Genomic DNA, 23,355 nt, shown 5'->3' on the forward strand with positions numbered 1-23,355 from the left:
CAACTTACTGGTACCGCCTGACCTCAGACACCGCTACTGGGAAACTACTGATGCCTTGTTGGTTTTGCTCGCTTTTTCTCGTTGTTGATGTGATAGTATTGGCATTGTTACACGGCTCAGTCTGAACATTTGTTGGCTTCCCTTCACCGGCACTCCCCTTCAGTATTTCTAGGCTGCCCTGGTTTCCGTTTCTCCTCATCCGTTATTACTACATAAATATGCCCTTTTTCTGTCGTTGTCTTTCCCTTTCCACCTCGTCATCCTCGGTCTTGTCGGAGCCGGAAGGCTTCTTGCTCTCGGGCTTGAGCATCACCCCTGTCGGTGCGCTGATGGAATGGTAAAGAATCGCGAGAGGTGTGTCGCAGACGGCGAGCGAAGCGACGACGCCGGGGAAGAAAGAGAATTGATGAATCGAAGGTCGGCCGATGCAGTTGTGATGGCCAACTGACTGCATCGCCGTCTCGGTCGGGACTGTCGAGTCCATCGGGGGTGGTTGCTGCACTTTCATCATGGGGTGGTTGTCGTTTGGCTTTGGGCAGTCGTCCGCTGTTGTGTTGCAATCTAGTGTTAGCATCTGCTCTTCCAAGTGGATGTGTTGGTCATTTGCAGCAATCCAAGCACTTGCTTCATATCAGATTCTTTTCAGTATGGTGCTCATCAACTCCCTCCTCGCCTTGTGAGCGAGTGGTTGTTTCACAGTCAACGTATCAAGGGTTTTCATCATTGAAGCAAGTGCTGTTTGTTCCCCGAGATCCTCAACAGCCAGGAGAGGAATGATTAAAAGGGGAAGGGAGGAAGAATGTAAGAACTGCTATTCCATACGACGAAGGAAACTTGATCGCCGATGTTATTACACAGATCTCTGCATCGCTGGAGTCACGACACATTATTCTTCGGCATGTGGGATTTTCTTGTGATCTAGGGTCCTACAGCCCTCCCGGTCGTGGACTCTAGACCGGGAAGACTGGGCTTGCCGGACAAATGTGTAAGAGGTGCGTCCCCGGAACTCTCACCAGCCAGGGAGAGAGATCAAGTGATGAATGGGGAACGGGGGATATAATGGGGAGATGTAAGAACTGCTATTCCATACGACGAAGGAAACTTGATCGCCGATGTTTTTGACACAGATCTCTGCATGGGTGTTGTCGTTGGGATACATTGTTCTTCGGCAATTGGGGTTCTGTGGATCTAGGGTATGCCTACAGCCCTCCCGGTCGTGGACTCGAGACCGGAAAGACTAGGCTTGCCGGACGGATGTGTATAAGGGGTGTGTGTGTGGTGCTTGGGTAGGGCTGATGGGAGAGGTATGTGTAACTGATGGGCAGAGGAAATACTTACTTACCACTGACAGACTCAGGTATCCGTTGGCCTCAAGCTTGGCCCGCATCTTCTCCAGCTCGTGAGCCTTGACACCGCCAATGGAAGGGGTCTTTACTTGTTGTTCGTACATGTTCGACAGGCTTCATCTGCTCACTCGCGGTGAAATTCTCGGTCTGGGCTTGGAAGACGGCCGCCATCTTCTCTTCCTCCGTCATGGCACTGTTCAACTGCACAATCGGATTCGAAACCGACTTGGCTAATGAGTCAACCCCATTACTCGAACCATGCGCCCATCGTCCATCTGTTGTACTCTAGGCTCCTTCCTCCACCGCTAGAGGTATCTCTTCGCAGAAACGGAGTTCGGGGATAAGCTTCTTCTTGCGCTTGGTGTCGTAACCCAATAGGCGCAACTGGCGCACACAGCAAGATGAATGGGTGTCTTGGCCAGAACGTCTCGATATGCCGTCATCACGAGGTGGCCCAGCTCGAACCTTCTCGTCGCGAACAGGTCGGAAGGCGCTGCTGCGAGGTTTGCTGCGATGCGGATGGTGCAGTGTTAGACGGAGTCGGAGATTCGGGTTCATGATGTTGGGAGTAATATGGATGTCGGTGGTTCCGTTGAAGGCGCTTTTTTTTTATAGGGGCCAGCACGGATTATGGGATGAGGCTCCTGCCTATACGTCTGAAGTTTGGTACTGTCTGGGAGGTCATACGCCTTGCATATTCCTGGGGCTCCTTCCTTGTGTCTGCGTACCTTTTGATCCTCGGGGGCCGAAGAGATGATGGCGTTCATGAACATGGGCATTAGTTCAGTCACTCTATGGACACCGGCAGCATAGGTGCCATCCTGGGCACCGAGGGTGACGGGCTGTCCAAGGGCCTTTGCCTGATCCAACCATTTGCGGGTATTTCTGGTAGATGTCGTACAGCCCGAGAGCTCGCAGCTTCGGCCTCCATGTGTTGCTCTTCGAGCCGGTTATGGGCTTCAACCTGCTGGCCAGAGAGCACAAACCAGCTCTTAATTTGGTTCGACAAGAGCAACTGGTCTTTTGGAGCGTGCTTTTGTCGGTGATCGGTGGAGCGTGCCGTCGATGTCTATCGCAGCGTGGGCTGGGCGGACGAGTATTCTCTGCTCTTGCACGAGCGGAGGTCCTACGACCACGGAAAAAAGCTGTCCAAGGGCCTTTGCCTCATCCAACCATTTGCGGGTTACGGAATCTACGACGTATAGGACGCCCAGCTTGTGAGTGTTTGGTGTCTTCTTGTAGTGGGTGTATGTGGCCCAAGAGGAAATACCGGTACTGAATGACTCCCGGAAAGTACTTGGCAGGTGTTGACACTCCCAAAATCGTCACCTGGACCCGTCGTCCGAGCTTTGAGGTCCGCCTCCTCACTTTTTACGCTGGCACTTCTAGACCGCGGGGGCGAGAATCCAGGTTGGCAGGATCCCCACCTTGACCTCACCTTCACTTCCGCTTGATCAGGTTGACTGTTCAGCAATGTGGCTGATACCGATATTAATCTTCAAAAGCCAGGGCCGCAGGGTCGATCGGACGACTGCAGCTGCTAGGGAAAGAGATGAGTTCCGAATGACGGACGGTCGCGCAAGAACAAAACGCCCGAGACGTCAAGAAAACCTGCGCGTTTAAATCGCCTTTACAGCTTTGCCAGAACAAGGGAAAGATGTACGAAGAAAAGGACGCGATTATTAAGTACGACGACGATGGGCGATGCGACCGTTCGAGCGGTCGGAAGAATAAACCGAACACGGACAGTCCAATACCGCTCGCTTTCGCTATCGGTACCGGTCATGGCGATGACCCGTCTCCGAGGGATGATCGGATCAGGGGCATGCCATTGTTGTTGGCGGCGGCCCCGGTTGACGAGTAGGCGCTCATCGACAGACAGATCATGATCGAATGCTACGAGCACCACATTCGTTTCTCTTCGGGAGAAGGCGGCCCCCCGGGACGTACGTAGCACACGTGGCACTCAGCAGCTGTGGGAGGACTGGGTTGCCAATTCTTAGGTACTTGTATACACCTCCTCCTTCTTCGACTTGGTCGCAGGACTTTTCTTCCCTGCATTATTTCTCGACATCTTGCAACGATAGTCGCAACCAAGTCATTGGTCTCAGGATCACCCAGCCCCTTCAAGCTTTCAATTCCTTGATCCATTTTAGTGAGGTGGTCGCCGGATTGATTCGTTAGGAGGCGCCTTTGTTCCCGAAAGCTGAGGTTTGTAAAGCAACCAAAGAGTTCGAAGAGCTGACTTCACCGTCGCACCGAGGTTGAAGAGTTGAATCAAGAGGTTGAGTAGACGACCGCCACCTCGGTTCTTCTTGTTCTTCCAGTTGGGACTATCGCCGTAGATGGTCGTAGTTCGATTCGGTACGAGGCGCCTCTTGCTTTGGTCGAGTGGTCACTCCGTCTTGTTTTGTTGCTTTGTTGGTGTTGGGCGCGTGCCCCCTGGGTGAAATTGGAGATCTGGTGTCAGAAAGGCAATGGCAATGGCAATGGACCATGGTGGTGCGTGGATCAGCTTTCTTCTTGCGCTTCGTGTCGTAGACCAGGTCTGGTCCTCGGGGTGGGCGGGCTTCACGAGGCGCGGCTGTCAGGCTTGGTGGAGTCGCGACGGCCAAAACCGCCTTGAACTACCTCTTGCCTCTCGGTCCGGGATCTCTCGGGGATCTGGATGTGGTGGTTCGGGTAATCCGTCTCCCTCCGTCTCCTTCTGTGCCTTCTGTGCAGTTTTGGCGGACTGCAGTTGGGATCTTGAAAGACCTGCAGCGAACCACTGGTGGTGTGAAGATGTCTGGGGGAGTGGAGGTCAACAAGAGCGAACCGCACCGAACCGCACCGAACCGAACCGACTGTCAATTGTGCGATGGTTGCCGGCCGTATGGGTGCTGTTGTTGGTGCTGTTGGTGCTGCTGCGCTGGGCAGCATATTCCCCTTGAAAGGCTTCGCTGCCCATTGCAAACTCATAGAGCGCGGTGATGAGAGCAGTGTACCAGGTATCTTTTTTTTTTTTTTTTTTTTTTTTTTTTTTTTTTTTTTGATAAAGAGAAGGAAAGTACACTGCATCCTTCTGGATGCCCTTCAGGCCAGCGACACGACGCTTGACATCGGTAGGGAGAGACTCCGATGCAGCCGAGTCTAGAAGTGCCAGCGCAAAAGTGAGGCGGACATCAAAGTTCGGACGACGGATCCAAGTGACGATTTGGGGAGTGCCAACACCTGTCAAGTCAAGGTCCTTCTCTGTACAACAAACAGCAGGTTAGTACGAGTTCAGACGACAGCCAAAGTATTGGCAGCAGCAAGTTTCAGGAAGAGATGACTGACCTGGTCCTTGGATTTGGACGCAGACAATGCGGCAGATGGCTTTGCAGCTTCTGCCTTGACCAACGGTTTCGCTGGTTCGGCCTTTGCAGGCTCTGGCTTCGGGGCTGGCTTTGCTGCTGGGCGAGCCTTGCCAGGAAGCAGATAAAAAGCACGAGGCTTCGCTGGGACGACCCCGTATACGCGTCCGGACGGGCACGAGTGGCCTCTTTCGCAGCTCTCGAAGGCATCTGTCTCCGCGGAAAGGGACAAGGTGACTCAGGTTCTTGCGTGATGGCTACCGGGTCATCGGAAGAGGAGGTTGACGATGTGATGGAGGTCGCGGCGCGTGTTGTTGCCGAGTCTTTGGGTGGGAATATCTGATGAAGAACGACCCTGCCGCGGAACGTGCCCTGGGCTTTTGCCACTTCAGAGAGATGCGGGCGCGACTGCAACGGACTCGGCACGAGAGAGATCCGGAGGAGAAGGACAACTTCGGTCGGTGGGCGGCCCAGCCCGGCCCAGCCTGCGGTCGCTGCCCGCTTAACTCTACCCCAGTTGATGGGGAGAGAAGCCACGGGGCCTTAAGCTCGCAGGTTGGGCGATCACACCACAAGTTGAGTGTGATGTGGTGATGTGGTGATGGAGAGGCTTTTGGCTGGACTCCAAACCGGCCCTCAGGCGCCAACTGGCCCGAGGAAGGGCAGCAAGGGTGCCGTCTTCGGGCACGCATCGGAGGGAAGTCGAGACCGGTCGGGGGAAAGTCGATGAGCACAACGATGTACGAGGCGGCGGCGCGCACGGAAAGCTAGAGGTTGGTTGACAGATGGTTAGCACCAATGTCTTGAGGATGCAGTGGTGGTTATAAGCATGGTGAGTGCTCCAGGTCAGACTTAAGCAATTTTGTGTCGTCATTGAGCTGATCACAAAGTGAAGGCTCTTTGACAGGTTTGTCTAAGGTTTTGGTTCATCATGGAAGGGGAGCTGACGGAATGAAAGAGGCAGAAGATGAACCGCTTACCTTGCAGTTTGGATGGAAGTCTCCGAGTCTCCATGGAAAGCTTCAAGGTGGTGCCGCTGTCAAGCTTGGTGGTTAGCAATGCTTTCCATCCAGAGGAAGTGCCCGGTTATATACGCGCGGTGAGTGTCCCCATCCAAATCAGATCTCTGTGTCTTCATCGAGCCCGTCACAAAGTGACTTTCTCTTTGTAAGTGTAGGAGCTTTGACTGGGGTCATCATGGCAGGGAGCAGAGCTAACGAGAAGGAAAGCGGTAGATGAACGGACGACGTACCTTGCAAAGGGGATCAAAGAGGGCTCTCAAGGTTGAGAAGGTGGGTGGTTGCCTGACGGGATGATTAGCAACCGTGATCCCAGGTTGAAGCTTTACGTTTTCAAGCGAACGAGATGAATGCTCCAAAATCAGACAAAAGCTCGTAGGTATGTTGTTTCATCATTGAACCGACCACAGAAGGAACAGGCTCTTTGAAAAGTCAAGACTTTTGTCATCATGGAAAGGAGCAGAGCTAACGAAGGGAACTGGCAGATGCGAACGACGTACCTTTGAACGAAGCGCTTGCAAGTGCCTGGAAGACTGAAAGACCGCACCGGCGAGGATGTCTTTTGCTGTTTTACGGTTCTGGTTCTGCTCCTTTCCGGAGCTCCCTGCGAGCGCAGCAGGTTAGCAAAGCTCTCTCAAATACAAGTGTTTGCGTTAGAAATCGCTGCTTGGTGCTTCCAGTCAGTTGGAATGAGTACGAGTTCGTTCTCCTCATAGCTAAGGATGTTTTTGTTTTCGGCCTTTGCTTGGAGATGTTTTCATCATGGAAGTTGTTGTTGTTGTTGTTGTTGTTGTTGTTGTTGTTGTTGTTGTTGTTGTTGTTGTTGTTGTTGTTGTTGTTGTTGTTGTTGTGTTTGCGCTGGCGGGACAAGGCAGCCGGCTTACCTTTCTTTCTCTTTGACCGCATTTCCGGGCGTTCTTTTCGTCGTTTGTTGGCTTCACCGCTCGGTCGTCCAAAATCGGGTATCAGGTATGGTGTAGCGGTAACATCGTTGGTTCTCACTTCTGGGAGCGGCTGACTGCAAAAGAACCTGCGAACAGAAGTTGCTGGCGGTTAGTAACTGTACAAAAAAGGCAGAAGTCTTTCCCACCAGCGTCAAAGAGCCCAAGTTGTTGCTGCCTCAGGCGTTTGCCAGTTTTGTCTTCATCGAGCGATGCTGAAGCTTCTCGAGTACAAGAACGCTGGTTTTGGTCATCATGTACAAGCGGTTGGGTGTTTGACGCTGGTGCTGAGGGCGGAGTCAGATTTGACTTACTAAGTTCTTGTCTTGGCTGTGGCTGTGCCCTCGTTGAAGGAGAGCGTTGGGGAGTAGTGAAGGAATCCATCGCGATGGAGCAGTGCCGACGAGTGTCGCGTCATCCTGGGCTCTTTGGTGTCGCGAAAGACCTTAAAGTTATGTTGTCTGCTCAGACTCAAATGCCAAGTGGTCAGTTTCTTGTCAAAGACTGGTCTGCTGGGAGAAGAAACGGCGGCGAGTGTCTGCAAGTTCTTTGCTGTTAGCCAAGATCAAGGACAACTGATGCGAAAGTGATTGCAAGTGCAGACAAAGTTGCTTGGCCTCAGATTCCGGCATGGGACTTTTTTCTCTGTCATTGAGCAGTCGAAAGTGTTTGGTTCTCAGAACATGAACATGGGCATAGTTTTGTTTCATCATCCAAGCGTGGGGTGTGGTGGAAGTGAGAGAGGGGTGGCTGACTTACCAAGGTGCGGCTTTTCTTGCTTGGTCAGAGAAAAAAGAGGGGCAAGTGCCTGAACGAAGAAAGGCAGTCAGCTCCCTGTCATGACTGAAGACTCAAATGCAAGTGCGGATATTGTTGCTTGCCCTCAGGCTCGTGGCTTGGTTTTTTTGCGTCATGAAGGAGTCGAAGTGTTGCACTCTCAGAAGCAAATGTACATGAATATTTTGGAGATCATCATGCAAGCAGTGGGGTGGAAGTGAAGGACAAGTGGGAGACTTACCAAGTGGTTGAGCTGCGGCCAGGCGGAAGGGAGAGAAACTGCAGTGTGTGCTGAACCGTTAGCAAAGTGCCCAAGACATGGGGGAATCTGGCAAGTGCTGGAAGAACGTTGCTGGTGGCCTCAGTGCGTTTTTGGTTTCATCGAGCCGTGACAGTCGTAGACTGTGGAGGCTTTGCGCTCTCAAACGAAGAAGGTTGATTGCTTTGTCATCATATCCAGGCGGGAAGGGGGGAAGTAAAAAGGGGTGTATGACTTACTCAAGTTTCTGGCCTGATTTGCAGCAAACGGTAAAGAAAAAGCGACCTGCGATGAACACCGTCAGCAAAGAGCCATTGACAAGAAACGTCGACAAGTGTTGAACAAATTCTGGTGGCCTCAGTACCCCTTTTTGGTCTCATGGAGCCGTGACAGTCGTGGACTGTGAAGTCTTTGCACTCTCGAAGGAAAAGCAAGTTGGGTTGTCATCATTGGCCGGGAGGGAAGAAGCAAAGGGCTGTATGACTTACTGAAAATGCTCGCCATGATTCGTTTGCAGCGAGCTATGGAGAGAAGAGACCGGAAACCTGCGACGAGCACCGTCAGTAAAAGCTCTTCCCAGACGCAAGCTGACTTCGGAAGAACAAAGAAGACATTGCTTCGTATCAGAAAATCTCCAGAAACTTTCAGTCGGGATCCCAAGCATCTGCTTGTCCCCCTCAATCCAGTAGAACAAAGCTCATCACGGAAGCAACTGAGTGTTGGGAAAAACAACATGGAAGGGAAGCCAACTCATCGCTGGTTGTCTCTGTGACAGACACACAAGCTCATGATCTCTCTGCTTCCCAACTCTCCAAGTTGAAAGTTCCTTTGATGCTGGCTTCGCTTGGATAGTCTCGCCGAAGCGATGTTTCCAGCTCCAAGACGAAACACCCAGCAGGACTTTCAAGCAAATCCCACCCGGGCCACCCCTCGGCGCTTATGGGGTACTCCCTAGCGCCTGCAGGATCTTCTCAGATGCCGCCCGACAGAGGCAGAGCCTTTGCTGGCACGAGGCTGAGGTGGTACGTGTTGTTATCGTCGACTCCCCGGCAGACCGTAGGGAACCACGCGATAACAACACTCCATGAACTGGAACAAGGTTTCCTTTGCAGGTTACCGCGGGAAGGTGCCCAGGCCAACGGCCCGGACAGCCCTCCCGCAGCTATATATCTATCTACACTACTTAGAACAGGACCAGCGGCGCCCTGATGGCTGATGGCGTCCGTTGTGGTAAGGAACTGGATGTTTGCCCCTAGTGTGCACAATCCCCAGAAGCGGCACCTCGATCGAACGGTGACTGCTGCGGTAGTAACTGAATGTCTGATGGGATCGGTTTTTTGCGGGGCAGGTCGTTCATGAGATGTTGAATCACGCGGCTTGACGGTACCTCGACCAACGTGGTGACCGCCGCCGTCAAGTCGGAATCAGTGCATGCCCCTGAAGATGTTGGATCTTCAGGAGAAAGTGGATTTGTGAGGTCATATCCCCTCGATGGTCGCCGTGGACTTGACTTGTTGGCTGCTTGAGGAGTGCTGACTTCACTCTCCGTGCTGAGGCTTGACTTGAGTGTTGCATGATGTGTTGAAACACTGCAAAGCGGGCTATTAGCATGTTTCCAGGCAAGTTGTTGAACAAAGACTGAGACTTACTGTGCGAGGGGATGCGGGACTCTCTCTTGCGAGCGCACTGCTTGCTTGACCAGGGGAGGTTGCGGACGTTGATGATCTCTGACCAGACTGACGATCTGAGCCTGAAAAGCCTGCGTTGGCAGTGGAAGTCTGTGAACACGATGATGAACACGGATGGTTAGCAATGCTCAAGCGAGATGCTCAAAGAGTCAAAGACTGGTGTCAATGAAGGCGCCTCAGAGTTAGAGTGAAATGACCGACCCCACGCTATCTACGGCAGAGCGGTTTTGTCCATCAGCGAGGAAATGCTGCCCTTATGGTAAGCACATATGCCGAATCCCCTTTTCCAAAGCACCGCGCCGCAAGCACCCAGCTAATATCAGATGTGCCACAGGGACGAAAATCGTAATGTGGCCACTCGTTCTCATCATCGGGGAGGAAAGGCAAACCAGGGAAGGAGAAAGACTTACGCTGAACTTGTCCGCAGTGGAAGTCTGTGAGTATCATGATACCTGCTAGAAACGGTCAGCAATGCTCAAGCGAGATGGTCAAAGAACCAAAGACTGATGTCAATGAAAGGTGCCTCAGAGTTAGAGTGAGAAGATCCGACCCCACACTATCTACGGTAGAGTGATTTGATCCATCAGCGAGGAATGCTGAGCGCAGATGCCGAATCTCCTTTTCCAAAGCACCACGCCGGTTTACAGCACCATGTTGATTTCAGACACGCCACCAGCACAAGGATCATGGTGGCCACTCGTTCTCATCATTGGCAATCACAAAACAAGAGAGGAGAAACACTTACACAGCTGATGTCCGACCAAACTGACGAAGCTTGAATTGTCTGTGTCGGCACTCGGCAGTGGCCGCCTGCGACCATCAAGATGGAAATGGTTAGCAATGCTCGTGAGATGTTCAAAGAGCCAAAGACTGGTGTCAATGACAGGAGCCTCAGAGTTAGAGTGAAATCCAACCTCGCTCTATCTACGGTAGAGTGGTTTCGTCCATCAGCGTGGAAATGCTGGCTTATGCACAGCACCCAGCTAATATCAGATAAGCCACAGGGACCAAAATGGTATGATGGCCACTCGTTCTCATCATCGGCAAAGAAATGCAAAACAGGAGAGTGAGAAACACTTACTGATGTCTTTGTCGCTGTGTTCTTGAACTTTGCAAACTGGAAGTTCGCATTGATCGCAGCGAAAACAACCTGACCGCCACAAAAATAATGTTAGCCCGATCCATAAAACAAGGTGGACTAAGTCTCGAATGATGAATGTCGACTGTGTGAAGCAACGGGGGCAGCAATCCCGAAGGGCAATCTCCAACAGTCCTCCTGAATCAAGGGTCACAACTTCTCGGAACAGGCACAGACACCAGACAACCTCCAAGCTTTGGCATGCAAAGAGGAAGCTGGCCGGGCTAAGTGAGTAGGTGGCAGGTCTACTCACATTTGAAGTTCATGTTGTTGAAAGCAAGACAAGTCGCAGCGAGGAGAACCGCGGGGAGGTGCCCAGGACAAAGTCCCGGACAGCCCCCCCGCAGCCCCCAGTCGCACGAAAGCTGCCCACACCGATGTGTGAAGGTCGAAGTCGAAAACCTGTGTCAAAGTCTGAAAGTGTCAGCCCAATCTGTTCATGGTGTCCCAATGAGAGATGCCCGCAGGGTGCCCAGATTGGGTCCTGCGCGGCGCCAGGCCGGGACGCGTCACGCGACCAGGGCTTTGTACCGCAAACGTCCCCAGAGAGGCTGGCGTAACCCCCCTGAGAATGGCCGCTTTCCCTGAGGTGGCTAGCCCCAAGGACCACAGGCACTCGAATGCGGCGCCTGACCGTCATGACACCGACCCGGCTGAACTGAGTGAATTCGTTGTGCAATGAACTCACCTGATGATTGCAAGAACATGTGTCGAGTCAAAGAAGACAATGAAGACCTGCAATGAAGACTGAAAAAGTTAGCCAAGGCCCAGCTTCCTCAGGATTCCCCCAGACTCGGACCAGCGGGACTTGGGTCATTGTCATCACATCCACCAGAACAGCCACCCTGAGCAATGCGCACTCTGTGGTCCTATTCCATTTCCCACATCCCTCGGCTTAACTAAGTGGACGCACCCACCTTGAAGAATGAAGTGTCGGCAGAGAAGTTGTCGCGAAGAAGATGAAGACCGCCGATGAAGATGAAGACCTGCATGCACCACCACTCCAAGTTAGCCAAGGCCCATCCTCCTTGGTCACCCCAGACTCGGACACGGAGGGTCTTGTTCGTCATTGTCATTGTCTAGTACAACCACCTGGTGTGCACACCGTGGTCCTGATACTGATCCCACATCCCAAGGCTCGGCTAAGTAGGTGTCACCTACCTGATGCAAGAAAGAGAGAAGCTGAATGCTGAAGACCGAAGACCGATGATGACGAATCACCTGAGATGATGACCGCAAAGGAAGTTAGCCAAACCGAACACACGAATCAAAGTCCGAAGACGAAGAGTGAACAGAACCCGTGACATCAGTGCCATCTCCACTCTCGCGCCCACGGTGGCGTCGCGTTTGAGGCGTGACCTCAGCAGTCAACATTAAGGAGCCGGTGGGTTTTCTTCATCGCCACATGGAGGGTTCTGCCGCGCACAAGGAATGAAGCTAAGTAGGAGTAGGACCTACCAGATGAAGAAAGAGAAGTCGAAGACCGATGACCGATGACCGATGATGAAGACCTGCTGAGATCACCGCAAAGGGATTTAGCCAAACCGAACACGAATCAAAGTCCGAAGACGAAGAGTGAACAAAACCCGTGACTCAGTGCCATCTCCGCTCTCGTGTCCACAGAAGCAGTGTCACATTTGAGAGCGTGACTACTCAGCTTTCCGCAAATAGCATTGGGCTACTGCGGGGCAGCATCGCAGTCAACTTGCTGGAGCCGATGGGTTGTCTTCATTGCCACATGAGGGTTCTGCCGCGCACAAGGAATGAAGCTAAGTAGGAGTAGGACCTACCTGAATGAATGTGTGGTGAAGCTGAAGTTGCCGACAGTGATGAAGACCTGAGATGATGACCGCAAAGGAAGTTAGCCAAACCGAACACGAAACAAACCAAGTTCGAAAACGAAGAGTGAACAGAACCCGTGGCATCAGTACCATCCCCACTCTTGCCCAAGGTGGCGTCGCATTTGAGAGCGTGACTGCTCGGCATCCGCAAATGGCATTGTACCACTGCGGTGGCAACCTCGCAGCCAACATTAAGGAGCCGATGGGTTGTCATCATCACCACATGGGGGTTCTGCCGTGCAGGAATGAAGCTAAGTAGGAGTAGGACCTACCTGACTGTGTGTGTGTGTGTGTGAAGTCGAAGTCGCCGATGATGTTGTTGATGATGTCGAGGTGATGAAGCAAGAAACCTGTGAAGACTGAATCACTTAGCCCAACCGAACGAATGTCATTGTCATGGGTAAGAAAGGGACCGGTCAAGAAAATCCAAACACCGCTGGCTCAGAGCGTGGCAAACACAGGTCTTCATGTTACCCAAGGCCGAAGCCGAGGAGGCACTCGAGAAGGCAGTGGAGATGTCATCATTGCCAGCGATGAATGGGGTTGGACTAAGCGAGCACGCTGTGCAATGTGACTCACCTTGAAGTTGAGATGTGTTGAAGTGAAAGATGTGTGTCCCAAGCTGAAGACCGAATGAGTGATGATGATGATGATGATGATTGATCCTGAGAAAAAGAACACGTCAGTAAACTGCTTGACAACGAAATGATGTCCGGTTAGGTGAGGTGTTGCTCATTCAGATAGTGGCGGGTTTCTTGCATTCAAGGCTTTGATTGTACAACGCCAGCGTTACCTGGCGACACATTGAACCAGGGATACTGACGCCGGCCACATTTCATCACGGGGTAGAGCCTGCTCGTGCTAGTATCTGTTCTTACCTGAAGATGTGAAGCTCAAAGATGAGCGATGATGGTTGAAGAACAAGAGGAAGAAGAAGATGAGTGAGGTGAGAGATGAGGAAAGAGGAAAAGTTTGAGAAGAAGGAAGAGTTGAAGGAGGAGGGGTTTAAGTAGAGGAGAGGGAGGGAGAATGGGTGGGGTCACCAGGTGACAGAATCAGTCTTCCTGAATAGAAATTCCCGGTGGGGCAAGACAAAAGGAAAGTACTCGAAGGAAGCAAACAATCGTACGAGACAGGGGCTCAGAAGACGGGACGAAAATATAGGGCGAAGAGAGCAGAATCTTGTTGGCCAGGCGGGCTGGTTCTGACGTTGTTCGTGCGACCAGAAGCTGAACGAGACTGCTTATTGGCAGGGCAACTGTGGCAGGCTGTCCAAAAGGGTCCACACAAAACTAAAAGCTGCTCTGCCAGCCACTCGAAAAGGGAATCAGTCGCAAGGCAGGGCGGTCCGGACGGTCTGGGCCAAGCCAAGAGGCAGCAAAGAAGACCGGACGACGGCTGGGAGATACGCAGGGCCCCACATCTGGTTTACTCACTGTGGTCACGAAGGCACGGTGGGAATATCTCTACGGCAACGGAGCACTCTGGTTCGTCGAGGAGGAGGAAGAGGGGCTGGACGGTCTTCTGCAGCCTTCTCTTCACATCTTGAATTGCTTGGGACGAATAACTTGCTCGTCCCGTTGCTCAACAAGTCCAGAAGTTGTGATATGCGAGAAGGAGCAAGTACCTGTGGAGATACAAACCCAAGAAAGCAGTCCTCTGGTAAGTTGAGAAGCACGAAGACAAGCGTTTAATTACTCCACGGTACTTGTCGAGTCTCCGTCAACAATGGGACGAGCGAAAGGGACAGTCACTCGTCCCATCATCTGCAGATATCTTGAGCAAGAAAGACGGGATCTCAAAACAATATCGAGTCACACGGGATCGAGATCCCTGTCGTAGATAGCAAGAGAACCGCGGTGGAGAGCCTTGTGCCTCGACAAAACAATCTCATTGGACTTGTGGAGGGATGACGTGACGATATGGGACGGGAGACAACAGGGACTTTGGTCAGTTGAGACGGCTGGCAAGACAATTTGGACCAGCTGTTGTGGGTCAATGATTTTGTTTTGTGGCCTGGACCGTTTGCTTTACTGTGGGCGCGGTGACGCGACAGGTTGCCGGCTGGAAGGTACGTAAACAGGTACCGGCACCGAGCTTTGACTTCTTTCTTTCACCGCTTTTGGGGGCACTGGGCAGGCAACAGGCAAGTGAGGAGTGAGCCCTGGTTGTACTGGTCTTGAGGATATACTTATCGTGTTGTTATCTGTGTTGAAATGTAAGTTATTTGCAAGTGACTGTGCCGTTGGGGGTTGTTGGAAGCAGATTCCATGAACTTCACTTTGAGGAAGACACTGGGCGGGCAACAGGCACATGAGAAGTGAGAGCTGGTTGAGCTTCTTGGGAGTGGACACCTCATGTTGTCATTGATCTTGGAGCCGAACTTATTTGCAAGTGATTGCTACGTTGGGCTCATTTGAAGCAGATTCTGCGAGCTTGATATCATGTTTTGATATAACGCGTTGAGAGGAGCACCAAAACACCGGTCCAGTTATCACAATGCGATCTGTGCTTGAATAATCTTCAACGGCTTTTTCTGCATCTTTGGCATTCCTTGGTGCCAAGTTCCACGTCTGTTGTTCCCATATTGGGTGATTTGCAAGTGACTGCGCGGTTGGGCTTGTTAGAGGCAAATCCGTGAGCTTGATATCATGTTTTACTGCTCCGCGATGGAAAGCAGCACGAAAGCACATAACAGGTTGATTCACTGCTATTCATCATTTAACGAGCGTTGCCAGCTTAATTGGCATTCCGAGCACGAGTCCGTGAACTTGATAGGTATCATGTTTTGATATGCGGCGTTGGAGGGGAGCGCCGAGAGACCAATCCAGACATTTCAATGCGACCCAGGCTTCAATGAGAGCTACCAGATTTGGCTGCATATCGAGCAGGGATGAATTAACCTTGGTATCATGCTCCATTTGTGATTTTCCTGTACTCAGTGGCTTTACAAGTAACTGCTGCGTTGGGTTTGTTGGAAGTACATCCTTGAGTTTGATATTCAGATCATTTTGTGATTCCCTGCGTTGAAGAGAATTACCGAGGAATCACTCCGATCATCTCGGTGCAAACCATAGTTTAGTGGGCGCCATCAGCTTTATATCAGTGTTGAGCATGAATCAACTTTGGCACCAAGTCCATGTCTGATGTTCCCCTGCTGAGTGGGAGCGCCCAAAAGCGAGGCCAGATAGAGTGGTGCAAATCACGTTCCGTTGTGCATTATCATCATTACCAGCATTATCGAGCACTTATCTGTGAGCTTGGACAATGTGGCTATTGCAAGAACTTGAGCTGGATTGTGTTCTCTGTGAATGTTCCTTGCGAGTGTTATTTGCCAGCTCTCTCCGCCAGTGTCCAGTGCAATACGACATATCAATCACACGAAGCCGATGAATGATGTTTTGACCTTGGTTCTCTGTCTGTGATTGTGCACCATCTGAGTTGGATTTTATTTCTACTGTTTTTGCCAGTTCAATGTTCTGCTGATATATCCGATGCCCTTTAGCCCTGAAATCCACCGCGAATACCACAGCAGAACCCAAACACAGCCCAAAGACGCCTTTTGCGGCCCATAACAGCGTTTCCCCTATTTCCCTCAATATTCCTCCTTCTCCGCGTACATCTGCCATCACTAAAAAAATCTCGGGATTTCTCCGTACAGTTTGATACTACCAAATGCGTCGTTTCGCGCTTGCTCGCACTGCCCGAAATGCTTTGTTTACACGGAAAAGGGGCTGCGGTCGTTCAGATGTCGTTGAAAGTGGATCCGGTGGCGGCTCATGATTGGTGGGTTGGGTGATCTGCGGCGCTACGGCGGGCGACACAGCGACAGTGGCAATACGGTGCGACGACAATGAACCTAGAAGCAAACAGTTAGCAACCTGTGTAAATAAGACGACAATACAAGGGAGGAGTAAATGAGATGATGTGAAGGATTTGCTGAGGGTTAGCAGTCAGTAGAACACCATCGACACCAAACAGGATGGAAGGAACACCCCGACAACGAACAACGCCGGCAAGTACAGCAAAGAGGCACAAAGCCTGGAAGGCGCCAACTGTCTTTGATTGAGTGAACCGCAAGACCATACATGTTCTTGACCATCCACACAAGATGCATTTTCTCTCTCCATATCCCGCGCCCTCAATGTTCCTGCCCGTCCTCCTCGAACTTGCCCATCCCTCGTTCGTCTACCACGCCACCTTCGGCTCAACGCCTTTGGCTCTGGCCATCGCTGCTTGTCATATGGTTAGCTTGAGGTTCGGATCTTGCACAAATGACGCCCGGTGCTCACGACAACGTACCTTTCGGCCAGCCGGTATGTTGCCGTCCGGAACACCCCATCCCGCGATTCTTCTGGGCCAGAATGAAAAAGGCATAAACTCTTAAACTCAATACTCGGTGTATATAACTGACAGAGTGCTGGCTACGGATAGGTGAGGGGACTGTGAACAAGGCCTCCCCTCCGGTAGTATCGGAGGGGAAACCGAGCACGCGGGTGCAGCAGCTGGAGAAATGGCGATTGGTTTCGAGAGCCATGGTGGATAGAAACTGACAGATCGGAAGCGATGGAGCTCCCGTGAGGACGCAAAAAACAAGTGGAAAACGCAAATCAAACGCCACTTGCAAAGTATTGCGCCTGGTATTGGTCCCAAGTCTGATAGGGTCCGGGCTGGTACGGGCTCTGGTACTGCTGGTACTGGCTCTGGTACGGAAGCTGGTACGGCACCTGGAATTGCTGCGGATACTGCATCCCGGCCGGGATGTTCTTGACGAGGGAGATGGTGGCTGTAGGGTACGTGTAGGAAATCGTAGGGTGCGGACAGGCGTCACAGTAATACAGCTGCTCCCGTTGGTGCAGTTTGGGCTGCGTGTTTTCGGTGCTGTTGTTTGGCTAATGAGCGTGTTAGTGTCTTTGGACTCTAGGAATTACCGAGGTCTCGTGAGATCATGAGGAAGTGAGGTGGGCAGAACTGAACGAGCTGTCGCACTTGCGATCGTCAGGAAGACACTCAGCAATGACCGCCCGTAAGGTCTCCGGTGCCTCAAAGAAAGGAAGAGGCCAGTGTGAAATGTGAAGTGTTCTCGTCATGGTCGGTGATCCCGGGGTGATGTGCTTCCCCTTCGCGACCGTGAAGGCCGACAAAAGAGGGCGACCACGTTCAACGACGAGGAGTGTTTGAAAAACAAAATCAAAGACGTATGAAAACGAATACATGGAGTCTAGCCAATAGGTTCTGAAGCTCTCACGAGGCGTCGTTATGGAGATGTTGACCGGGGAAGGATGCTCGTGTCTTGAGATTGATCGGGAAGTCTTACCTTGGCAGCGCCGCCGACCGTGAAGGTTGACGTTGGCCTTGTATCCGCACGGGTAGTCCTTGTAGCCGTCGGTCCCCTTAGCGGGAGTCTCGGCGTTGGGGCCGGACTCGCCGGAGAGGGTATGCTCTGGCTGTTTGGCGACGTCTGGGGAAAAGAGACCGTCTATGGCATATGAAGTTATGTCTCCATCATTAGAGGTATGTTGGGAGCAGTTGGTTGCCGTTGTGAGTGGCAGTGGCAGTCGAGTTGCCGGCGTACCTGGGTAGCCTTGACAAAGGCTTGATCACTAATCGCAGCGTCAACGTAGATGTAGGCCATCATGACAAAGGAGGTCCAGAGAACGGCGTTGAGGGAGCCGGTGAGGTTAATCCGGACCCAGGAAGTAAGTCCTTCGGCACTCTTGACGGCTTTTTGAATCTCAAGCATGGCGAACCAGGTAGCGAACAGGAGGAAAGTCGCGAGGGAGGCGTCATGGTGTCCCAAACCCCGAGCAGGCTGATGACCCGAAGGCCGGCGCTGCTGAGGCTGCTGCTTGACTTTTGACGGGCTGTATACCCACGCGGCCTTCATCGAAGGAGTCAATTTCGGTCATGCCGAGCATGCTGCTGCTGTGAAGCAAAGGTGTGGATGCTTTTGTCAAGATGTTTTGTCTTGCTGAAGATTGAAAGTGAGAAAGTCGTGGAAGACTCCTCAAGGGGCGAAGGTGGGGTGAAACAGGCAAAATTGGCGGCTTTCCTTCGCGCTGCTTCCATGTACCCCCCTGGAGGGAATGGGGGGTCTAAAAACAGGGTCTAAATGGGACGTTAGGCTGATAATAGCAGCTTCTTTCTGGAATCGTCTTTCACAATAGCTTTCGCTGGGAATTCCGTTGGAACGGAAACACTTAGTTAAAGTTCTTAGAACTTTCCAAATCATTGCTATGTTCTAAAAGGAATGCTCTGTTCTATTTACTTTTCTAGCCGTTGTTCTTTCTACTTTTGCTCTCTCTCTTCGCCCTCGCTCTTTCCGCCGCTACTTCGCGCATTCCTCCCCTCCCTTCCACCTTACATATAACCCCTAATTTCCCACCACTCGCGCATACCCGCACACGGGCACCCGTGAATATTCATATGTCGTAGCTGTATTAGTGACTGTAGCCATCTTGTAGACCTCCAGTTCGAATCGTGACCATGTCATTTCTTTCCAAATTTCAATAAAGAATTCCAGGCTGAGAAGGAAGAGGAGGAAGAAAAAGAAAAGCTCGGACCAAAGAAGAAGATGAACATCGGACCAAGGAAGATGAACATCGGACCAAGGAAGAAGATGAAAACATTGGAGAAAGGAAGAAGAATTCCTTTTTTTATACCTTCAAAAAGTATCCTAACACCCTGTTTCTTTTAAAAGTTTGTTGAGTACAAAATGGTTTTCTGTAAAGGGGGCGTGTGCAGGCGGATTCGTCCTAAAATCCTGTTACGCGGTTAACACGACTTTTCGGAAGCTGTTGTGGGCCCTGTTGTCAGACCCCCCATTCCCTCCAGGGCCGGTCCACTTATTCTGTGCCGGCCACAAGATTGCCGCGTACCTACCTTGTACCCAAGAGCCCCTCTTGTCGTCACGTATGGAAACTTTCAAAGGAAGGAGCAACAAGTCCAAAGTAGCACGAGGTCCTGAGTCACTTGAGGGGGGTGCATGAGCTTCCATGACAATTGAGGTCATATGGACTGTTCGCATGCGGGGGACAAAATTTTCAAGGTTTGGATGTTGCTAGCTCTTTCCTCTTGCGTTGAAATTGTTTGCGGTTGTATCGAATCCCTGTTCCTATCACTGCAGATGATGTTTCCGTTGCAAGCCCCGCTTGAATTGCTCCGGCCTGGACCAGCTGAGCCCAGAATCGCACGGTGCAGGTTTTGGTTCGCGGGCCCCAGGCACTGTTCTGTCTGGGCCAGAGGTGTGGTGGCACACGCTCTGACGCGGAATGAAGAAGTCGGGAAGTGATTTGCCTGGACATTGGGAAACTGTTTGGAAGTCAACAATTTCCGCGTCAAGGATGCTCTCCTTGGACTGCGCTCTGGTCGGTGATTTTGCCTGCCAGCTCTTTGCTGTAGTTGGATTGAGATTTTGATTGTTTCTCTGGCTTGCGAACGTGAGCATTCTCATGTCGAGCCCATACGCGATCGTTATCAAGCAGTGGGGCGATTCCTCATGGCCGAATCAACCTTCTTCATTTTACTTGCGTGAGGTTCATGTCTGGATATCCGTTGCTCCTTCCTTGAATGCTTTTCCTCCCTAAGAGGAATCCACCGGATTGCCGAAGCCGGCTCCGCGTTTCGATCCATTGCACGGGAATGACGATGGCTCCAGATCTGCCCCAAGAACTTCCCCGGGAGCTCGTGCACTACTGATTGCAATGAACATTAAACGACCTGTGTGAGAATGTGTGACATGCCCGGAGTTCGATACCGATATCATCGAAGAGCAAAGCAGATGCGCCTCCTAAAGTCTGAAGTCAATTGAATCACGATACCGCACTTTTGTCTGCCATTTTGTAGCTCCATCTCTGACATCTACGTTGTATGCTCTTTGGGGTGACCCTTGTGCTTTTCCGCTATAACGCCGTCACCGCTTATACTTGTCCCTCTTATGCCTTCGAAATCCGCTATCCTGAGAACTGAATCTTTGCGAACAACAAAGGGAATCTGTGAGAAGAACCAGAAGGTCGTGATTGTTGTCCAGTTAATTAGAAGGGACAGGAGTTATCCCCGAGAATTTGCACAGGGGCATTCATTGCCATCTAGATGTACCTTTGAACAAATTAATCAAAGTGCAAAGAACTTTCCCATCTTCTTTACCGGTTTGAACCACAACTTTACCGCTGTGCCCTTTCATCTTTGTTCCACAGGAACAGTTACGTTTCGACGATGTACCTCTATGCCTCCCTTTTGGATATGCTTGCACTATTTTATGTTGGTATGGACAACTTCCCTTCTTACCCATTACCAGTTAATGGACTTAATGCTCGAAGACAGATGTTATTGGCGGTGAAGCCTCTTCGACTTTCGTCTCATCTATGACCTTACACGGCAGAGAGACTTGAGCCGCTTTCACCTAACGCTCCCTGGATTAAGAGTTTCTACTGGTACCTCTAACGTTTTTCTCCAAGTTCCATCTATTAGGTTACTCCGGATTTCAAACTTCCTTCCTAGACGCAACACGTTTATCACTCTCTCCTCCTTTCCAGTACCGTATCCTCACCCCGTCTATGCCTCCTGATATTATGTCTACCCTTCCGAAGCGGGTATCTGGGCTGGGCATCTATGGTAGTAGAGGATTACTATTATAGCACCGTTTTGTAGAATAGTTTGCTCAACTGTAATAGATGCCTCAACTACCATAGTTACTCAGGGAGGAATCTGATTGGTCAATTGGACCATGCAGCTGTAGGCCCTAAAGCATGCGCTGAAGCAATGCGCTGAAGCAATGCGCTAAAGCGTGGCCTGCGGTCCGAATTCGATACCGAAGCGGTGGTCTGCAGGTGGCAACAAGTCTTGCAGGGTGCGAAGACTTCGGCTTTTATGAAGGCATCCCATGTCGGGAAGTCTTGTTGAATTGGGAAGTCTTGTCGACTCCACCCCCCAAAAGGCAAAATAATAGGGCCTGCAATTGCAGGCTTCCTAGGCCACCTTGGCCACTGGAACTTTCTTAGTATCTTTTTACTATCATTGGACTTTCAGGTACTAAAGTAGTTGCCCTGATCACGAGCAGGCTGGAATAGAAACGAAAAGTCAAAGAGCAAATGTCACAACGGGGAATCGAACGGAGAATCACAGTTACGATGAGAATCAAAAGAAAAGGTCTACGCGAGGAACCACTTGACCATTTGGCCAAAGGTTTAAGAAACGAGGGAGTTCTTTGCTTTGATATAGCCGGGTGGTGATTCTTTGGGAAGGAGCAGGGCGGGTGGTTGAACTTGGCGAATTCCCGTCCACCTCAAGTGCAGGAAGTCCCAACTCCAAATCCCAGCTCCAAGTCCCAGCTCCAAGTCCCAACTCCCAACTCCGAAATCCCAATTTCCACTCCCCCAAATCAATGGGAGTCAATGGGAGTCAATGGGAGTCAATGGGAATAATGAGAGCAATAAGAGTAGAGGTAATAAGAGCAATCCGATAGGAAGAAAGATGGGGGAGTAATAGGCACCAAAAGCGTTGCAGATAGGGAGCTAGGGCATTGCATACAGGGAACGGAAGTGTAAGGTAGTGAGTCCAGAATATTTTGCTTCGGGCGAATGGTTGTGCAGGCTCAGGGTTAGGGATATTGGTGGCAGGGAACAAGACTTCCCGATCCAACAACACTTCTCACGCTTGGCAAGCCTGAGAAGACTTGGGGCCCCCTTGATTTTCCCACTATGGTATCGATGTCGATGTCGATATCGACATCGACTTCGAGATTTTGACATCGAAATTTTGACATCGACTTCGACATCGACTTCGAAAATTCGAAGTCCGACGTCCAAATGAAGGGATTCACAAGTGCGACCGCTGCGCGCGAAACTTTTCGCGCGACGAAGACGGGTCGACGAGAACCATTGAGCCACTGGCCCAATTGATTGGTATTGGGGAAGAATCCAAGTCCAAAATTCCAAATCAGAAGGCCGTCATTTATACCCCACTCCAGTCGTCGCCCACCGCAAGGCCTGGACTTATCGTGGTAACTTTCGCAAAGTTCGCGGAAGGAACTATCATTAATCGGCACCCAAAAGGATCCGGCTAATTAGGATCCTTCTTTCACTACCTGGTTAACTTCAATGCTGTAAATGACTGCTAGAACTTGGCCGCTCAGCGCACCTTTCAGCACCTTACAAATCTGACCAATCAGGTTCTCCCCTGGGCAACTACCATAGTTGAGGCTACTAGAGCAGTTGAAGCAACGATTACAGATGCTCTTGACAATTGTAACTAGAATAGTAAGGCTGCCCATTTTCCCACTATGGTTCTTTGTCCTGGCGCTGAAATCTAGAGGACTAACCGTTGCCTTTTTGTCCACGGTCAGTTGCGCTCTGTATCATCAAAGAACGTATAGCTGTTTTCCAAACCTCCAACCAAACGGCTTCTCTTTGCCTTTCTTCTATCAACTTTTCCGCTAGACCCTCATCTCTCTTCGCTGGTTTCCATGGTTGGGATGAAAGAGCATTCACTTCATGTTGCGCTCTCTTTGTTAGCACAAGCATCGTTTGGTTGTACACCTTCTCCAAGAGTCATCGTGATTGAAAGAGTTCGATGTGATCATTGAGGTCCCTGTTTTCGGTCGTTCCAGAGCGTTTGTTAAGGTACTTGCGACTTCGTCCCTTTTACCTATGCTTAGACGAACATTCAGCGGCAGCCGGCACAAGTGAAGGGGTGGAAAGGCTCCAGTCAGGTTCTGACCTGGCATCTTAGTATATACACCGAACAGTCTGTCCATGTCGTTCACCACTGGTGTTCGTTAACAATGGAGGTTCAGGGCTCGGCTCAGAGGCACGGCATATGGGCCTGTTCGGACGTTAGGAGCATACCTAAGCACCGTAATGGCTCGATTATCGACAGAGATTGGTCGAACGATAATGTAGGCACTTGGTGCATTGATGCATGGCGGGATGCATGCCGGCAGTCCAAGATTTCACCATCTTCTTGCATCCCGCTGTACATCGAAACATGAGTCAGCAAATGCATCCTTTAACTC

The 23,355-nt window shown here is 51.2% G+C and overlaps 6 protein-coding genes across 6 annotated transcripts; 2 read left to right on the top strand and 4 right to left on the bottom strand.

Moving 5' to 3' along the window:
* Nucleotides 1-1,614: 1,614 nt before the first annotated feature.
* B0H65DRAFT_91073 (uncharacterized protein) lies at nucleotides 1,615-2,155 on the top strand. Its single transcript, XM_062831557.1, has one exon. It carries the CDS (start codon nucleotides 1,780-1,782, stop codon nucleotides 2,101-2,103), a length of 324 nt encoding a protein of 107 aa, XP_062683834.1. The 5' UTR covers nucleotides 1,615-1,779; the 3' UTR covers nucleotides 2,104-2,155.
* A 38-nt stretch (nucleotides 2,156-2,193) lies between these two features.
* On the top strand, nucleotides 2,194-2,667 carry B0H65DRAFT_455090 (uncharacterized protein). The gene is made up of 2 exons (XM_062826221.1): nucleotides 2,194-2,563; nucleotides 2,641-2,667. The coding sequence occupies exons 1-2, from the start codon at nucleotides 2,239-2,241 to the stop codon at nucleotides 2,655-2,657; spliced, it is 342 nt and encodes a 113-aa protein (XP_062683835.1). The 5' UTR covers nucleotides 2,194-2,238; the 3' UTR covers nucleotides 2,658-2,667.
* A 698-nt stretch (nucleotides 2,668-3,365) lies between these two features.
* Nucleotides 3,366-7,466, bottom strand: B0H65DRAFT_536878 (uncharacterized protein). The gene is made up of 6 exons (XM_062829060.1): nucleotides 6,956-7,466; nucleotides 6,585-6,746; nucleotides 6,201-6,304; nucleotides 4,665-4,938; nucleotides 4,400-4,580; nucleotides 3,366-3,679 (listed from the first exon to the last, which is right to left on the bottom strand). The coding sequence occupies exons 1-6, from the start codon at nucleotides 7,023-7,025 to the stop codon at nucleotides 3,499-3,501; spliced, it is 972 nt and encodes a 323-aa protein (XP_062683836.1). The 5' UTR covers nucleotides 7,026-7,466; the 3' UTR covers nucleotides 3,366-3,498.
* A 169-nt stretch (nucleotides 7,467-7,635) lies between these two features.
* B0H65DRAFT_455094 (uncharacterized protein) lies at nucleotides 7,636-8,437 on the bottom strand. Its single transcript, XM_062826222.1, has one exon. The coding sequence runs from the start codon at nucleotides 8,410-8,412 to the stop codon at nucleotides 8,035-8,037; it is 378 nt and encodes a 125-aa protein (XP_062683837.1). The 5' UTR covers nucleotides 8,413-8,437; the 3' UTR covers nucleotides 7,636-8,034.
* Nucleotides 8,438-8,887: 450 nt separating this feature from the next.
* Nucleotides 8,888-11,579, bottom strand: B0H65DRAFT_536879 (uncharacterized protein; the record flags this gene model as incomplete). The annotated part of the gene is made up of 6 exons (XM_062829061.1): nucleotides 8,888-9,266; nucleotides 9,327-9,455; nucleotides 9,776-9,817; nucleotides 10,111-10,175; nucleotides 10,447-10,515; nucleotides 11,421-11,579. The coding sequence occupies 6 exons, from the start codon at nucleotides 11,577-11,579 to the stop codon at nucleotides 8,930-8,932; spliced, it is 801 nt and encodes a 266-aa protein (XP_062683838.1). The 3' UTR covers nucleotides 8,888-8,929.
* A 5,375-nt stretch (nucleotides 11,580-16,954) lies between these two features.
* On the bottom strand, nucleotides 16,955-18,231 carry B0H65DRAFT_545656 (uncharacterized protein; the record flags this gene model as incomplete). The annotated part of the gene is made up of 3 exons (XM_062829397.1): nucleotides 16,955-17,236; nucleotides 17,693-17,791; nucleotides 17,920-18,231. The coding sequence occupies 3 exons, from the start codon at nucleotides 18,229-18,231 to the stop codon at nucleotides 16,955-16,957; spliced, it is 693 nt and encodes a 230-aa protein (XP_062683839.1).
* Between the last annotated feature and the right edge of the window lie 5,124 nt (nucleotides 18,232-23,355).

The sequence above is a fragment of the Neurospora tetraspora genome, assembly GCF_033439725.1.
Source record: "Neurospora tetraspora strain CBS 560.94 chromosome Unknown B0H65scaffold_2, whole genome shotgun sequence".
NCBI classification, from domain to species: Eukaryota; Fungi; Ascomycota; class Sordariomycetes; order Sordariales; family Sordariaceae; genus Neurospora; species Neurospora tetraspora.

What these genes read in the sequence shown, in the direction of transcription:
- B0H65DRAFT_536878 (XM_062829060.1), bottom strand. Translation starts at nt 7,025, where the DNA reads ATGGATTCCTTCACTACTCCCCAACGCTCTCCTTCAACGAGGGCACAG. An exon ending in CGTCCAAATCCAAGGACCAG is followed by an intron (nt 4,581 to 4,664) that starts GTCAGTCATCTC and finishes TTTGTTGTACAG; the next exon opens with AGAAGGACCTTGACTTGACA. An exon ending in GGCATCCAGAAGGATGCAGT is followed by an intron (nt 3,680 to 4,399) that starts GTACTTTCCTTC and finishes CTACGGCGATAG; the next exon opens with TCCCAACTGGAAGAACAAGA.
- B0H65DRAFT_455090 (XM_062826221.1), top strand. Translation starts at nt 2,239, where the DNA reads ATGTCGTACAGCCCGAGAGCTCGCAGCTTCGGCCTCCATGTGTTGCTC.
- B0H65DRAFT_91073 (XM_062831557.1), top strand. Translation starts at nt 1,780, where the DNA reads ATGCCGTCATCACGAGGTGGCCCAGCTCGAACCTTCTCGTCGCGAACA.
- B0H65DRAFT_455094 (XM_062826222.1), bottom strand. Translation starts at nt 8,412, where the DNA reads ATGTTGTTTTTCCCAACACTCAGTTGCTTCCGTGATGAGCTTTGTTCT.